At 46.0% G+C, this 18,468-nt stretch overlaps 1 protein-coding gene across 6 annotated transcripts in view; it reads left to right on the top strand.

Annotated features, from left to right (window-relative positions):
- Nucleotides 1–18,468, top strand: part of dpp9 (dipeptidyl-peptidase 9) — a 111,569-nt gene that overhangs the window by 39,686 nt on the left and 53,415 nt on the right. For all 6 annotated transcript variants that reach the window (XM_038776655.1, XM_038776657.1, XM_038776658.1 and 3 more), the window contains 3 exons: nucleotides 1,757–1,869; nucleotides 10,381–10,554; nucleotides 16,363–16,531. In XM_038776655.1, coding sequence (XP_038632583.1) covers nucleotides 1,757–1,869; nucleotides 10,381–10,554; nucleotides 16,363–16,531 — 456 coding nt within the window. The remainder of the gene's footprint in view (nucleotides 1–1,756; nucleotides 1,870–10,380; nucleotides 10,555–16,362; nucleotides 16,532–18,468) is intronic.

Here is an 18,468-nt window from a genome sequence, read left to right as displayed (position 1 = left end):
AAAAGAATAGGCTTCTCATCCTTTTGAAGGAGATTTTATGATATTGGCCATATAGGAATGCTATAATGGGATGCAGGTCTCATTCTGATTTGAAGAATCTCAAAGGAAAATAACTTGCTGGTTTTGTTTGAGTTTTCAATGGCCTGTGATTCTCTTAGACTAAATAGGAGGGGGAAAATGTGACTATAAGTTGAGTCAAATGATAGTTGGTGCCTCGCTGACTGAACTGTTCTCTGACTTTCATGTGCATATGAAATCAAGTTATGCTCATGGCATATTTAAATTTTCAGAGGAACATTTAAATTTTTAGAGGAGCATCATTGTTGCAATAATACAGTATATTCATCAAGTGTGAAAAGTCCTCTTCCAAGAATCAGTTGAGTTGATAAGTTTCTTGTGTTATAAAGATGATTTGGCAAAGGAAATGCATGGCGAGGTGCAGGTGTCTATCGTCTATGCTGAACTTGAAGTTAGAAGGCAATATGAGTGGAAAGTTAATTTTCGTTTAGAATCAAGACATGAGGGACTTGTATGTGGAAAGACTAAAGAGTCTGACATGCTGCTCCTTAGAAAAGCAAAGGTTCATTGGGCTGTAATAGCATTGTTCAAAAATGTGAATGATTAGGATAAAATAGGGTGAAACTTTCCACTGTCAAGGACTCCGATAAAGTAATTTGCAAAACAGCTGGAGGGAACATGTGAAATCATTGATGCATTGAGGTATCATCTGGAATTCACTGCCTGAAAGGATGGCGAAAGCAGATTTAATGATAGCATGTGGAAAAGGAATTGAAAAATATCATTGAAAGGGAACATTATGCAGGATTCTAGGGGAAGATCTGTGGAATGGAGCAAATTGAATAGCTTTTTGAAAAAGCCAAAATGTGTACTGAAGATGTGTGAATGGCCTCCTTGGGTGCTGTCTAATTCTATGAATCCAGAAAGTTAATTTTGTAACCCGTGGCTGGCTGAGTCAGGAACATGCAGTGTCATTGCAAGAGGCATAAATTAATTTTCTGTGGCTCATTGCCCATCAGTGAATTGTTCTCAGGTCCTGTCCTATGAGCATGTAATAAAGCCTCCTCACCCCCCCATTACAGATAAATGGAGTGACTCACTAGATGCAAAGTAGAGTTATCCAGTTCAGTGCTAGTTCACCTGAAAGCTGACTAAATCAGTCACTGACTAGTAGATGACTCTAATCTGGAGCAGCTATACCGAAAAGTGTGAATGTATCTGGCATGGCGGTTTAGAAGACCCCTTGAACTCACAGATGATGAACTTAACTATTTAATGAATTTGGTGGGAATCATGATTTCAGTTCTTTCACACAAGATCTATGACTAAATTTACTTTGTTAAAACTGGAATCAGTCTCTATCATTTTAAAGTCTACTCTTAATTTGAGGATATTCAAATATTCCAAATTCCCACTTTGTTACATTTTTTATTAAATTATCAGATAACTTGTTGTTTTATTGCTATACATTTAATATTGAAAAGACTGGATTGGATGGCTGCAACTTATGAAATTTACTTTTAATTTCTTTTTGATTTTCTGTATTGTATCTCTGGTACTGTTCCCAGCGTTTTCACAAAATAGGCTAGAGCTGACCATTTAATAACAGGCAGACCCTCTTGGAAAATTTTAGTACAAGCATCTGTTTTTAAATCATTAGTTGTTGCAGCCTGGCTAAGGTTATGTGATGGACTGAATCACTACAACTGATGAACACTGGGAATTGTCTTTTCTACAGGGATGCCTTACGGGAGTAGAGAGAACTCTCTGTTGTACTCTGAGATCCCAAAAAAGGTCCGGAAGGATTCTCTTTTGCTGCTGTCTTGGAAACAAATGCTTGATCACTTCCAGGTGAGAATTGTATTCTGCAATTTCTTTTAGCTTTGGATGACATGACAGTGCAGTGATTTAATGCTCAGTATTGAGCACTGTGGAGTTGATGGGACAGAGAATTATCAGCACAATTGAGTGATGTGCTGTCAATCTTTGCCATGTCGTAGGGATCTCTTTAATAGGGGGAAATACAGCCAACCAGGTGATCATGGCTGCTCTCACTTCTTTACCAAATGGGAGTAGAAACCCAAGTTGTGCAGTTGTAATTTCCTTCAGACCATATCTCGTGTCTCGTCTGAGGGGAAAAGATTTAGCAGTTGTATCAGTGATGTCAGTGTTCTGCTGTTCCTCAAAAGTGTGCTAACAGCCCAAGATGGAAGCTGGAATTTGTTTCTCCTATGATAGATTCGTAGTGGTTTATAGCACAGAAGGAGGCCATTTGGTCCATCATATCCATGCTGATTCTCTGCAAGAATTAACTCAGCCAGTCCCACTTCCCTGTCTTTTCCCTGTGTTAGGAAAATAAAGGGAGTTTTAGGGATTTATATTTGTATTGTTTAACATTTTTTTTTTTTTTTGGGATGTGGGCTTCGCTGGCTAGGCCAGTATTTATTGCCCATGAGAAGATGGTGGTGAACTGCCTTCTTCAACTGCTGCAGCTCATGTGGTGCAGGTATACCCACTGTGCTATTAGGGAGTTCCAGGATTTTGATCCAATGACAGTAAAGGAACAGCGATTTATTTCCAAGTCAGGATGGTGAGTTATTTGGAGGGGTGGTGATGGTGTCCCCATGTATCTTCTGCCCTTGTCCTTCTAGATGGGAGTATTTGTGGGTTTGGGAGGAACCTTGGTGAGTTCCTGCTGTGCATCTTGTAGATAGTACACACTGCTGTTGCTGTGCGCCAGCGGTGGAGGGAGTGAATTTTTGTGGAAGGGGTACTAATCAACCAGGCTGCTTTGTCCTGGATGGTGTCGAAATTCTTGTGTTGTTGAAGCTGCACCCATCCAGGCAAGTGAGGAATATTCCATCACACTCCTGAATGTGCCTTGTAGATGTGGACAGGTTTTGGGGAGTCAGGAGATTAGTTACTTACCACAGGATTCCTAGCCTCTGACCTGCTCTTGTTGTTGTAGTATTTATATGGCTAGTCTAGTTCAGTTTGTGGTCAATGTTGTAACCTCCAAGATATTGATAGTGGGGGATTCAGTGATGGTAATGCCATTGAATGTCATGGGGCGATGGTTTGATTCTCTCTTATTGGAGATGGTCATTGCCTGCCACTTGTGTGGCATGAATGTTGGAAATAAATTCTAGTTTTCAATGAGTTTAATTTTTCTGTTTCTGCAAGACGAAAACTTGTAGTTAGATTCATGCTGGACAAAGATGTTTGTATGTGTGGAGGGTTGATTAAGTTCCAACTATTTCTGTTGTGCTCAGAGAGGGTTGCGACATGAAGTAACAGGGGTATTTCTTAGCAACAGGAGGGCAATGTCCATTAACATAGAACATACAGTGCAGAAGGAGGCCATTCTGCCCATCAAGTCTGCACCGACCCGCTTAAGCCCTCACTTCCACTCTATCCCCGTAAGCCAGTAACCCCATCAAACCTTTTTTTTGGTCACTAAGGGCAATTTATCATGGCCAATCCACCTAAATTGCACATCTTTGGACTGTGGGAGGAAACCGGAGGAAACCAACGCAAACACGGGGAGAATTTGCAGACTCCGCACAGACAGTGACCCAGCAGGGAATCAAACCTGGGACCCTAGTGCTGTGAAGCCACAGTGCTAATCACTTGTGCTTAGTTTTAACTGGAAACCAGAGCAGTTGGAGACAGGATCTTGGGAGTGAACATCTCTCAACTCTGCCAGAAAATAGGCTGGACAGAATGGGAGCTGCAAAGAGGCAGGTTTCCGAAAGAACAAATTGCAGTCCAGATAACTAGGGGATTGGGACAGAAAGTGTGTTTAGGACAACTGGAGTTAAGTGAGCAAAGACTAAGGTATTTTTTAGAAGAATTCAAGGAAGAAAACAAAGTGTTTTGAGTTAAAGAGACATTCACAGTAACTAGATTTAAAATGGGACAACAGTCTTCGGAGGTAAAACAAGTGTCTGTTGCCATTTTAATACTGTCTGGGAATCTAAAGTTAAAGCAATTGTGAGCAGCTTCACAGCAATCAAGACAGAGAAATCCTAAAGGGTTTGATTTGAAATCCTGGACTGTGTTCGCTGTTAAAAGTGGAGTGTAAACTTTGTTTAAAAGCATCATTTGGAAAACCTGGTCTGGATTTTGGAATGCAAACCGCTGAGATGAGGGAAGATTTTAAAGGGTGTTTTTGGGAGTGGAGTTTGGAATCTATCACGTGACAATTATCTAGGTGGAGATTCTGAGGAGACATCCATTAACATTCACTTGGCATTCAGAGTGGAGAGTGTATCCAATATGCTTAAAAGGGACTTGGTGTGTTAGAACATAGAACAGTACAGCACAGAACAGGCCCTTCGGCCCTCGATGTTGTGCCGAGCAATGATCACCCTACTCAAACCCACGTACCCACCCTATACCCGTAACCACCATGCTACCGTGCTGCCCCAATGGGACCATTGTAGTTTAAGATGTACTTTGTAATCCATGTTAATCCTAAAACCTGTATGTAATTGTTAAGATAAGGGGGGGAGTAAAAGAGTATTGTGTAATCAGCTTTTCACATTTAATACTTTTTTTTTTCTTGATAAAACTAATTGGCGGTCCTGTGACTCTGTCCCTCCACTTTTCTACAAAAAAAGTAAAATTAAGGTCTTTTGATCCTGGGTACAATCTGGGATCTTCCAACCCAGTTATAACATCAACTGGGATCGTAACACCTGTAGCCCCTGCAATTTCTCTTCCTTGAGATAATATTTCAATTATCTATGCAAGCCACAATTGAATCTGCCCTCGCCACTTTCAGGCACTGCATTCCAGATGCTAACTGTTTATTGTATTTAAAAAATGATTCCTGTCAGCTTCAGGTGTTTTCCCATTCATCTTAAAACCGTGTTCTGGTTCTCGACCCTTCCACCAATGGGAACAGTTACCCCTATCTAATCTGTCCGCTCATTAATTTGGATTTCTCTATCAAATCTCTTCCCAACCTTTTTCTTCCCAAAAGAGAACAGCCCCAGCTTCTCCAATTCATCTATGTAACTGAAGTCCCTCATCCCTGAAACCATTCTCATTATTCTTTTCTGCTCCATTTCTTATGCCATCACATCCTTCCTAAAAGTGTGGTGCCCTGAACAACACGCAATAGGGCTTTTCACAGTAACTTAATTGCAGCGTTACTGTAAGCCAACTTGTGACAATAAAGATGATTATTATTTCAGTTAAGGTTAAACCTGTGTTGTATAAAAACTCATCAGTTTCCTTGCTTTTGCACACTCTGGCTTTATTTATAAAGCCCAGGATCTTGTTTGATTTATTAATTGCTTTCTCAATCTGCCTTGCCACTTTCAATGATTTGTGCACATGCATCCCCAGGTCCCCCTGCCCTTGCACCACTTATAGAGTTGTATTCTTTATTTTATGTTGCCTTTTGTTTTTGTCCTTGCACTTCTCTATCAATTTCATATGTCGGCCCATTTTGCCAACCTGTCTGTTGTCTTGCAGCCTATCACTATTCGCACCATACCTTTCCCTTTACCAAATGAATGAAGGTATAGCAATGGGTCAAACACTTAAATCTGTACAACTGTAATATTTTAACCTTGCTCAACCATTTTGCATGTTTCAGCAAAATGTGCAGTGGGCCAGTAATTATACATTCATGGCTCTAACATTGGACATTTGTGTTTGCTGTTACTTCAACAAAGAAATTGATTAGCTCAACTTTTGTATTTGAAATAGCAACAAATCACAACTGAATGGGTATGGCATGTACCAATCAGCAACAAGCGAGCAGGAATTCAACAAACTGTAATGAGATTTTGAGAGAAAAACAAGCTTACAAAGATGGACAGTCAGCATCCCACTGTCTTTGGAGAAGGAGACAAAAAAATCAACTTGTCCCAAGTAGTTTCTGGAAATAGTTTACATCCAGCAAGCTGAGTAAATTACTACTGGAAGTAAGGTTTTGAGGAATAAAAACATTGATGGTTGCAATTTACTGTATTGGTGGAGCACATTTAAAAATTGTTTTTTTGAATGCCTGTGCGAGGAACCTGAATCTTGAGTTTATCCCGGTTCTGAGGCCCATCATCTAGTTGCCAGGTTACTCCTCCACCATGCAGTTGTGCAACCAGCCTCGAGAAACTACAAAATATACTTGGACAGTACCTTTATAAGGACAGGCAGGTAATTGAATTACTTCCCGATGCCCTGAGCTATCTGCTGGCTGAGATTATCCCGTTTTCTAAATTTTGAGTCCTGGTTTTTAATTTGCATTATGTTCTGAAATTTTAAATCATCCTTCCATCACCTATACATCTTTTAATTCCTATCTTGGGGGGAGTAAACTCTCATTGGTGTTCTGACCTGTGCTACATGATGCAGTGTATTCTTAATAATGGTCTGGGATATAAATGCACATGCAGATACTGTCGCCATTTTAATTTTGTTCAAGTAAAAGCATGTGAAGTGTGAGTGACGTCTTGTTCTTTACGCATTTAGGACACCTGTTCTTTGTAACTTGATCTAACATCAAGTACCAGTGCCACAAAGTGACGCCATGTTTTTGATTTGCGGTTTTGATTTGCAGTTAATGTATTGTTGAGTTGGCAGTTGTTATGTTTGGTTCTTTGTATTTCACAAAGGAATCCACCAAACACTGCGACTTGTCCAAACCAGACTCTTCTATTGAGTCTCGTATGGTAAGAAAGCAATCTGATACAGAGCGTGAAAAGATTTTTACACAGAGGGTGATGGGTCCCTGGAACGCTTTGCCAGCAGAGGTGGTAGAGGCGGACACGATAGCATCATTTAAGATGCATCTGGACAGATATATGAACGGGCGGGGAACAGAGAGAAGTAGATCCTTGGAAAATAGGCAACAGCTTTAGATAAAGGATCTGGATCGGCGCAGGCTGGGAGGGCCGAAGGGCCTGTTCCTGTGCTGTAATTTTCTTTGTTCTTTGTTCTCACATTATCATGGAGTCTAGCTTTTGCAAAGCATGTCGACTCACTATGTTGGCTGTCGCTTTCGGGTCAAAGTCACAACGAATTAAAGCATCATTCAGCATTACCTTTGATTTGAGTAAAGGTTTCGGAATGTTCTTATTATCTTCATTCTTTGTTACGATTTTGTTTTCATCTTTGTTTCTCAGTTTTCTGGTTTCTCCCCGCCATGAGATTGATGAAAAACTGTTCTTCCATGTTTATCTCCTCTACTGCATGCACCACTCGTGCACGGTGGAACGCGCAAAGCATTGTTTTGCAAAATGCCCAATACGGCTGCACCTGGAGCAAACTTTTCCAAAGGCCGGACATTGCCGCGGGTCGAGTACCATAATTTTGGCACAAGATGGTGCCGATGGCTCCTGTCGGCCACTTTAAATGGCTGCCCTCACTGAGGCCATGTTTCTTCATAACTTGCATCACAGCATTAATGGCGGTGGCTTCTTCTTCCATGTGGCCGCCAAAATCTTTTGAGCAGTATGCACCTATTCTTTGTGCAGCTATCTAACTCGCCTGGCAAATCTTCACTGCCTTTCCCAGCACCAAATCTTCCTCCTGTAATAATATCACCTGAAGCTTATAATCAAGTAAACCAAAAACAATTTGGTTCCGGATTAAAGAAGATTTCAGGTCACTGAAGTTGCATGACTGGGCCTTCATCGTCAAGTCCATGACAAAATTGTCAAATGATTCGCCAGGTCTCTGGGTACGCATATGGAACCTACAGCTCTCAAAATGTTTAATTCTTCATGGGGAAACAATGCTTATCAAAGTGCTCCATCACTTCATAAAATTTGTTGTGATCTTCCTCATTATCAAACACTAATGAGTTATGCAGTTCGAGCTCTTGTGGACCTGCCACTGTTAGCAGCAACGCGATTTGCCTTTCGTCAGGCTGGGCCTATAGGCCCATGGCCAAAATGTAAAGTTCGAACTGCTGTTTGAACATGCGCCAGTTCTCACCTACGTTACCGGACATCTGAAGCCGGCGGGGCCCCTCAGTCCGTCCATCTCGAGCTTCAACCTACGCGTTGGGTTGCCTCAGGCTGCAGTTCACCAGATCGGTCTTCAAGTCGAATACCTAACGTTGTCAGTGTCGTTATCTTTAAATCTTCAGCACTCGTGGTACCATGTTGTGTTTGGGCCTTTATACTTCACAAAGGAATTCACCAAACACTGCGACCTCTCCAAACCAGAATCTTTTATTGAATCTCGTGTGGCAAGATAGCAATCCGATACAAAGCACGTTATCATGAAGTCTGCTCCTCTGGAACCTGCACCTAGCACTGACCATTCAGATGTATGTCTTATTACCCCCTCAGTCTTCTCCAGATGGCGGGATGTATCTCCCCTAATATGAGCCACATGACCTTGGTCTAGAGACCACATGGTGTGTCTGTACCGCCATCTGCTGGTTGGAGATTGCAAACCTTTCAACTATGATATAGCCCATAGGCATAATCACCACAGCGGTGATTTCAAAATATCCATGAACATGGAGTATTTTAACGACACTGCAGGCCCACCAGCAGCTAAACAGTGCTGACAAAGGGGCTGCATTCAAGTCGCTGGCCACCTCCTCCTGTTTTAAATAGATTTCTGTAATATTTACCACATTTGTCTTTTATCTATTCGGCTCAGTAAGACTATCTTTGCTCTGTGAATTCAACTTTTCAAATTGTGTATCAATCTAAGGATTGACTGTGCCAAATTCACAAACGTAAAATGTAAAGAACACTTTTTGCAATTGCAACCGTATTCAAAACACTTGCCAAAAAAGTTCAGATGTTAAAAATGACCAGGACCAAACAATTCCTCAGCCAGATATGGTCAATATTACATATTCTGCTACTTCACACAAAATTTGTACCTTTAAAACCTGCTGTCACTAGTTTGGAATGAGAAACCTTTAATTTGGTCCCTTAACCAGTCAGCAAAACCCACAACTCTGAGATTCACCAAAGCTGCAATGTTACTACACAAGTTACTGATGTGTCAATGCTGAAGCTCTCAAAATGTAGCTTCACTTTCCTTAAGTTAATCTAATAGTTAATTATATAATTTAAAAGGTATTGATCCTGATGAATTAGAATTCTGAATGATTGAGTTCCAACACCTTATCACTCAGATGTTGCAGAATTGTATTTTTGTTAATTGATTTTTAAAATGGTTTTATGGCAAGAAAATGTCTCGGTAATTATTGTTAATCGAAAAGAATTACAATAGTTATTCTTGCAATAGTTATCCAAGTGAAGAGAAACTGTTGATTGTATTGTGTTAGTTGTTGCTTTGTGACTTAGTATTTTCTGCAAGTGAGGTGTATCTTAGTTTCTTTGTGTTGACAGGAGGCTATTTGAGTAGGGTGGGAGAAACCCATGTGATAAAATAGCGGAGAACATTGGCTTATGACAATTAAAGACGTTATTGCTAAATTGCTAGCTTCATTTTTTTAAATTCCACAGAGGGGTTCAGGTTGCTGTGTGCAAAGGAACAGCTTTATTGGCATTTCCAATGTTATTTCATGACATCTCCCAAGCCTTTAATATATTTAATCTTTCCTAGGTCCACAAATCACAACACATACTTTTGCCTAGTTTTTCAGGAACTTTATTTCCCTCTTGAAGCCCCTGTGTTGCACACCGTTTTGCACTTGAGGGGTAGGAAACCTGCTGCTGCAGTCTCTCTGCCAATGCTGCTCTTGAATGGGTCACCAAGGGCTACACTGCCTGAGCTGAGTAATATCCTGTTTTATACCAGCAGCCAGTCAAGGAGACTGATCAAATATTTGCTTAAGCTGAATTTCTGGTTATCAGACTTCTGCGCCAAAACATGATCTTGGAAGTATGTTTTTTGTTCTCTGGCAAGGTGACATTTATTGCTCCTTCTTGTTCCCTCAAGGTACTGGATTTCCTACCAATTGTCCTAGGCCATTTCAGAGTGAATTAAAAGCCAGTTATGAAGCGTGGTAGTGCAGTTACAGTTCTCCAGGGTATTAGTGAATAAGTTGAACTTTAATAACTTCAATAGCGTTGATACTCATTTGATGTCAGTGTCATTGAGTTCAGTTCACATCTTGTAGTAAAATTTAACCTCTAGCTGGCTAGTTCAGTACCTTGGCCGCTTTACTATCTTATTCTAATTCTGAAAGTAAAAGGTAGGCAGACTCCCAAATCATCCAAGCCATTCCCTGCACATTGTTGATAGTTTTAATTAATATAAGTAGTTTTGAACATGTACATACTGATGTATAAAATTAGCATGCCCGAGGTGAGAGATGGACAGGTTTTCGGATTGTTTTTAGTAACCTCCAATTAGTGCACGATAGTTCTGCCAATAGTTGCTCATCCTCATCTTTGTTCTTGTGGTTTTCTTCAGGCAACTCCACACCATGGAATGTACTCGCGGGAAGAGGAGCTCCTGCGTGAGAGGAAGCGCCTCGGGACATTTGGAATTACCTCATATGACTATCATGGGGATAGTGGACTTTTTCTCTTCCAAGCTAGCAATAGTCTTTTCTATTGTAAGGATGGAGGGACAAATGGTTTTAATGTAAGTACAAAGTTGTTGATGGTGGAGTCACTGGCGGTCAGGTTCTTGTATGTCTGATCAGATTGTTTTTGCTCTTTCCAGTCAGTGTTAGGACTGGGCACATTGTTTGCATTCTTTGAGGTCTCACAGTGATTGACTTTGATTTAAAAAAATTTTTTAAATAAATTTTATTGGAATTTTTTACAGAAAATATAACAACAAACACTGAAAAGCAACAATATAACCCCATAATAACTGTAACACCCCCAAGACCGTATCAACGCATGTATCACACCCCCACTCCCCCAAACCCAGTAAATAACAAGAAAACTTAAAAATAAATTAAAATTAAATAAGCAAACATAGTCATCGTCGTCGTCGCCCCCCCCCCCCCCCCCCCCCCCCCCCCCCCGCCCCCCCCCCCCGCCCCGGTTGCTGCTGCTGCTGACCCCATACCCTATCGTTGAGCCAGAAAGTCGAGGAAAGGTTGCCACCGCCTAAAGAACCCTTGTACCAATCCTCTCAGGGCGAATTTGACCTTCTCTAGCTTAATAAAACCCGCCATGTCGTTGATCCAGGTCTCCACGCTTGGGGGTCTCGCCTCCTTCCACTGTAGCAAGATCCTCCGCCGGGCTACTAGGGACGCAAAGGCCAGCACACCGGCCTCTTTCGCCTCCTGCACTCCCGGCTCCACCCCAACCCCAAAAATAGCGAGTCCCCAGCCTGGCTTGACCCTGGATCCTACTGTCCTCGCCACCCCCTTCCAGAACTCCTCCAGTGCCGGGCATGCCCAGAACATATGGGCATGGTTCGCTGGACTCCCCAAACACCTGACACACCTATCTTCGCCCCCAAAGAACTTACTCATCCTAGACCCGGACATGTGGGCCCGGTGCAGCACCTTGAATTGGATGAGGCTAAGCCACGCACATGAGGAGGAAGAGTTAACCCTCTCCAGGGCATCAGCCCATGTCCCATCTTCGATCCGTACCCCAGTGCCCCCTCCCACTTAGCTTTCAGCTCCTCTACTGACGCCTCCTCCACCTCCTGCATTACCTTGTAGATATCAGATACCTTCCCCTCCCCAACCCAGACCCCCGAAAGCACCCTGTCACTCACCCCCCTCGCGGGAAGCGAAGGGAATCCCTCCACCTGCCGCCTAGCAAACGCCTTTACCTGCAGATACCTGAACATGTTCCCCGGGGGGAGCCCAAATTTCTCCTCCAACTCCCCCAGGCTCGCAAACCTTCCATCAGTGAACAGGTCCCTCAGCTGTCTGATGCCCGCTCTGTGCCAGCCCTGGAACCCCCCCCCCATCAATGTTCCCCGGGACAAACCAATGGTTCCCCCTTAACGGAGCCTCCATTGAGCCCCCCACTTCTCCCCTATGTCGCCTCCACTACCCCAAATCTTGAGGGTAGCCGCCACCACTGGTCTCGTGGTCTACCTCGTAGGAGGGAGCGGCCACAGCGCCGTTACCAGGGCCCCCAGGCTTGTATCTCCACAGGACGCCCTCTCCATCCGTTCCCATGCTGCCCCCTCCCCCTCCATCACCCACTTGCGCACCATCGACACATTGGCCGGCCAATAATACCCCGGGAAATTGGGTAACGCCAGCCCCCCACCATCTCTACCCCGCTCCAAGAAGACCCTCTTCACCCTCGGGGTCCCATGCGCCCAAACAAAGCTCATGATGCTGCTAGTCACCCTCCTAAAAAAGGCCCTAGGGATAAAGATGGGCAAACACTGAAAGAGGAACAAGAACCTCGGGAGAACCGTCATTTTGACGGACTGCACTCTACCCGCCAGCGATAGCAGCACCATGTCCCACCTTTTAAATTCCTCCTCCATCTGCTCCACCAGCCTGGTAAAATTAAGCTTATGGAGAGTCCCCCAACTCCTGGCCACCTGCACCCCCAGGTATCTGAAACTCTTCACTGCCCTCTTAAACGGGAGCCTCCCAATTCCCTCCTCCTGATCACCCGGGTGTACTACAAATACCTCACTCTTGCCTAGATTTAACTTATAGCCAGAGAAGCTCCCAAACTCCGCCAACAGCTCCATCACCCCCGGCATTCCCCCATCTGGGTCCGCCACATACAACAGCAGGTCGTCCGCATACAGCGATACCCGATGTTCCTCCCCGCCCCGCACCAGACCCCTCCACCTCCCTGACTCCCTCAACGCCATAGCCAGAGGTTCAATCGCCAATGCAAAGAGCAAGGGGGACAGGGGGCACCCCTGCCTGGTCCCACGGTTGAGCCTGAAGTACTCCAATCTCCTTCCATTGGTAACTACACTCGCCATCGGAGCCGCGTAGAGCAACCTCACCCATTTGATGAACCCCTCCCCGAATCCGAACCGCTCCAGCACCTCCCACAGGTACCCCCACTCAACTCTATCAAGCGCTTTCTCTGCATCCAGCGCCACCACTATCTCCGCCTCCCCCTCCACCGCCGGCATCATAATAACATTTAGCAATCTCCGCACATTCGCGTTGAGCTGCCGTCCCTTGACAAATCCTGTCTGATCCTCGTGTATCACCCCTGGCACACAGCACTCCATCCTGGTGGCCAGGATCTTCGCCAGCAACATTGAGGAGCGAGATAGGCTTGTATGATCCACACTGCAAGGGGTCCTTATCCCGCTTCAGGATCAGAGAGATCAGCGCCCGCGACATCGTCGGGGGCAAAGCCACCCCCCCTCCCATGCCACATTGAAGGCTCGCACCAACAGGGGGCCCACCAGATCCGCATACTTTTTATAAAATTCCACCGGGAACCCATCCGGCGCCTTACCTGACTGCATTTGACCACATCCCCTGACTAGTTCCTCGTAGAAGTCCCTAAAGACCCTGTTTACCTCTGCCCCCTTCTGCACCACATTCCCACCCTTATCCATCACTCCACCAATTTCTCTAGCCGCATCTCGCCTACGGAGCTGATGCGCCAACATCCTGCTCGCCTTCTCCCCATACTCATATACCGCGCCCTGCGCCCTCCTCCACTGTGTCTCCGCCTTTCTGGTGGTCAACAAGTCGAACTTGGCCTGCAAACTACGCCGTTCCCCCAGCAAACCCCCCTCCGGTGCCTCTGCGTACCTCCTATCCACATCCAGGTGCTCCCCACCAGTCTCTCCCTCTCCCTCCTTTCCCTATGGGCCCGGATGGAAATCAGCTCCCCCCGGATCACTGCTTTCAGAGCCTCCCAGACCATCCCCACCCAGACCTCCCCCCGTGTCGTTGGTATCAAGATACCCCCCAATACTTCCCCGGACCCTCCTACACACATCAGCCAGCATCCCCACATCCAGGCGCCATAGCGGGCGCTGGGCCCGAGCCTCCCCCATCTCCAGATCAACCCAGTGCGGAGCATGGTCTGAAATTGCTATGGCCGAATACTCGGCATCCTGCACCTTCGGGATCAATCCCCTGCTCAGGACGAAAAAAATCTATTCGGGAATAAACCCTGTGGACATGAGAGAAAAAGGAATACTCCCGTGCCCTCGGCCTCCCAAACCTCCAGGGATCCACCCCTCCCATCTGGTCCATAAATCTCCTCAGCACCTTGGCCGCCACCGGTCTCCTACCCGTCCTTGAACTGGACTGGTCCAGTGTGGGATCCAGTACTGTGTTAAAGTCTCCCCCCATGATCAGGCCCCTTGCCTCCAGGTCCGGAATGCGGCCCAACATGCGCCTCATGAAGCCAGCATCATCCCAATTCGGGGCATATACATTAACCAGCACCACTTTCTCTTCCTGCAGCCTACCCTTCACCATAATATATCTGCCCTCCTTGTTCGACACCACCTCAGACGCCTCGAACGCCACCTTCTTCCTCACCAGAATCGGCACCCCCCCGGTTCTTCGCGTCTAATCCTGAGTGAAAAACCTGCCCCACCCACCCCTTCCTCAGACGAACCTGGTCCGCCATCTTCAAGTGGGTCTCCTGGAGCATAGCCACGTCTGCCTTCAGCCCCTTCAGATGAGAAAATACCCTAGTTCTCTTAACCGGCCCATTCAGCCCCCTCACGTTCTAGGTGATCAGCCGGATCAGAGGGCAACCCACCCCCCTCCCCCGCCGGCTAGCCATAGCTCATCGACTGCTCGCCCCAGGCCAGCGCGCCCCGCCCGACCCCGTTCCCTATGGCGATAACGCCTCACCTCTACCCCCCAGGCCCACACCAGCTCCTTCCTGGCCATTCCAGCAGCAACCCGGTATCTCTCCCCCCCCAAGGCTAGGACCCCTCCTAGCCGCGACGCACCCTCCATGGTACTTCCGTGAGTCAGCTGACTTCTGCTGACCCCGGCAACTCCCGCCAAAACCCGTCCCCTCCCGACATGGGGTCATCCCCCTCTTGCCACACCCCCTTGGCACCGCTTCAGCGCGAGAAAAACCAGTAGAGGCCACGCCTCCACCGGCAGCTCCACCCCCCCTGCCCCGCAACGCGGGAAACCAGAGGAAAGCCCGCGCTTTCATACTGCCACACCCCACCCTTCTGACGCAGCTCCCCGAAATCCAGTTTCACCCCAACCCCCAGCCCCGTGCAGAAGAGAAAATAAAAAACACAAACCCCCAACATTCCCCACATAACCCAAAACCATACCCAACAGACCCACCCGGAAACAGAGCAAAAAACCAGCATAGAAAAAACATGTCAAAATTACAAAACAGCAACAGCAAAAACAGCAACGACCATAGTGTGCCCTCAGACCCTAGTTCGAGTCCAGCTTCTCCGCCTGTACAAAGGCCCACTCCTCCTCCGGGGACTCGAAGTAGTGGTGCCGGTCCTTATATGTCACCCACAGACGCGCAGGCTGCAGCATTCCTAATTTGACCTGCCTGGCATGCAGCACCGCCTTCGTCCGGTTGAACCCGGCCCGCCGCTTAGCCACCTCCGTACTCCAGTCCTGGTAGATTTGCACTACCGAATTCTCCCACCTGCTGCTCCTCTCTTTCTTGGCCCAGCGCAGCACACACTGCCGGTCGCTGAATCGATGGAACTGCACCAGCACCGCCCACAGGGGCTCATTTGTCTTGGGCCTCCTGGCCAGCACTCTGTGGGCTTCCTCAAGCTCCAGGGGCAAATGGAAGGACCCCGCTCCCATCAACGAGCTCAACGTCGTGGTCACATAAGACGGAAGATCCGACCCCTCCGCCAGGCCCAGGATCCTCAAATTCTTTCACCTCGTGCGAACGTCCAGCTCCTCCAAGCGGTCTTGCCACTTTTGTGTAGTGCCTCGTGCAACTCCACTTTCCCCATGTGGTCCACGGCCTCCTCCTCCCGCTCAGCGGCCTGCTGCTGCAACTCCCGAATGGCCACCTCCTGGGCCGCCTGGGTCTCAAGCAGCCTGTTGGTAGTCGCATTCAGGGAGTCCAGCAACTCAGCCTTCAGCTCCGCAAAACAGCGCAGAAGAGCAGCTTGCTGCTCCTGCGCCCACTTCCACCAGTCCTCGGGTGTTCCGCCGGCCTCCATTTTGTCCTTCTTCCCCCGCTTTTCTTGGGGAGCTGCTGCAGCCTTTTCCTTTGCCCCACTCCGGGTGAGCACTATAAATGTTGGGGAGACAGTAGGGAGCATGATTGGAACACACTTGTGGAGAGAACATTGGGGTGGAACAAAGATCAAGTATTATGAGAGGAAATTTCTCTAAGAAAGTGGAATGGATCCATATGGAATCTTAAATATTTGCCAGTCTTGTGAGTCTTACTAATTAAGGTTATCATTATATTTGTATTAGCTGAACTATTGCGGCCAGCACCATTTTTCTCTGCCATAGTGAATGCAATTTGTTCATTTTTCTTTACTAGCTGGACATCTGTTCTTTTACAGATATCGCCAATGAAGCCAGTGGAGATTAAGACAAGTTGTTCAGGTCCTCGGATGGATCCTAAGATATGTCCTGGAGACCAGTCCTTCATCTCATTTGTAAATAACAATGACTTGTGGATAGTAAACATTGGATCTGGTGAGGAGAAGCGATTAACATTTTGCCATAAAGGTAAGACTGTTCATTATTGGGTAGTAAAAATCTGTTCTAGACAATAAATGTTGTCAATTGGTCTCGGGAAGTGGTTTAACGAGGCCCTTTTTGGTCCCAGGAGCTGTACAGTTCACCTTATCGACATAGCAAAGCTTTTTCTGCAGAAATCAATTTTACTTTAAACCAAGTGCAGCAGATAATTAAGTTAAAATTCTAATGGAGCTGTTTTACACATCATTGTATTTATATTGAAGCCAATTTCAAACTAGTTTTGAGGGAATTGACTAGTTGGAATTGTGGGGGAAAAGATGATTAATTTGCCCCAAGTTTTCTTGTCTCTCCTGCTCAAGGTTGGAGTTCTGTGGATTAAAACCTTTTAATATAATCAAGAGGACACTATTCATAACTGACCCAAGTCTGCATCATTATCGTCTTTAAGGATAAGGGGGCACCAGGAGCGTGGGGAGAAGAGAGAGAGTTAAGATGATATTAAAATTACTATTAGAACAAACTTTGGATGGTCAAAAGTAGGTGCCCTACATATTTATTGCACCTGAAGGTCAACTATAAGATCACCACAGCTGTTGTAGTTGTGATGATATCACATATTGTTTACAACCGAGAAAGAGGCCATTTGGTCCAGCAGTTCTTTGCTGATATTTCCAGTCCACATGAGCCTCTTCCCACTCTCCTTCATCAAACCCTCATCCACATTTCCTTTATCTAGCTTGCTCTTAAAATGTATCTGTGCTGGTTTTTTCAATTGCCTGTAATGAGTGTGGTGATAGGTTCTTTACTCAAGAGTAGGAAGGGCGTGGATTGCCCTGCCTGCAACAGTAGTGGACTCACCAACATTAAGGGCATTTAAATGGTCATTGGATAAATATTATGGATGATAAGGGAATAGTGGAGATGGGCTTTAGAGTGGTTTCACAGGTTGGCACAACATCGAGGGCCGAAGGTCCTGTACTGCGCTGTTATGTTCGATGTGCATCACTGTGGATACACAAGGGGTTAGAATGTAAGTACACGTAGACTAGCTAGACACTAGAGGGAGCACCAGAGACATGACACACAGACACTCAACCAATAGGTCAGTAAGATAGGACACGACCAAAGGGCATTCATGATACACACAGAGGTAACATCACCACAGGGGGGCATTACACCAACCCATATATAAAGGACACAGCACACATGATCTTCCTCTTTCCAGTGGAGACATTCAGTGAGTACAGACACAGGGTTGATTCAATACCACACCCACCACGTGGATTGTAGCAGACTGGTTTGCCAGTCTGAGTAGCTATAGAAGGATTAACAGTAGTGGCGAATCCGAGTAGGAAAACTGTAAATAGTTTAATAAACGTGTTGAAGTTATCTCCACGTCTGAACCTTCCTTTGTCAGAGTGCACATCAAGGAAGCCGCTTATGCTACGCCAAGAGCATAACAAGACATGGTACCAGTGAATAACTGTCTCAATCCATATAGCTACAACTCAGCAAACAGTGACAACCAGCAACAACACCCAGGCAAGATGATCGAGATCCCGGTTCCGCAGCGCCTCAAGTGCCACGATAATCTCCACAAAAACTGGCAGGCATTTCGGCAAAGGTTTGAGATCTTCCTGGTAGCAGCCGACCTACAAGATGTGGCCGATGCTGAAAAGACAGAACTTCTGCCCACCATCGGCGGTGCCAGAGCAGAAGAAATCTTTAAAACATTCAAGTTCTCCAAAGGGCAAAACAGGAGCGACTTCCATGCAGTCCTGGACAAATTCGGTAAATACTGTGAGGAAAACACAATCAAACCAACAGAAAATGGTAAGAGAGGCGCCAGTACCTACCACGAGGCCGAGATCCCGGAGCAGAGAACGACAATTCTGATCGCGGCCATCTTGGTAAAGGTACTGCACATGCGCAGTTAGATAGAAGCGCACAGAACAGTGGCCCCC

This window comes from Scyliorhinus canicula, chromosome 18, assembly GCF_902713615.1.
Source record: "Scyliorhinus canicula chromosome 18, sScyCan1.1, whole genome shotgun sequence".
Classification (NCBI taxonomy): Eukaryota; Metazoa; Chordata; class Chondrichthyes; order Carcharhiniformes; family Scyliorhinidae; genus Scyliorhinus; species Scyliorhinus canicula.
This window is presented reverse-complemented; position numbering and strand designations above follow the sequence as displayed.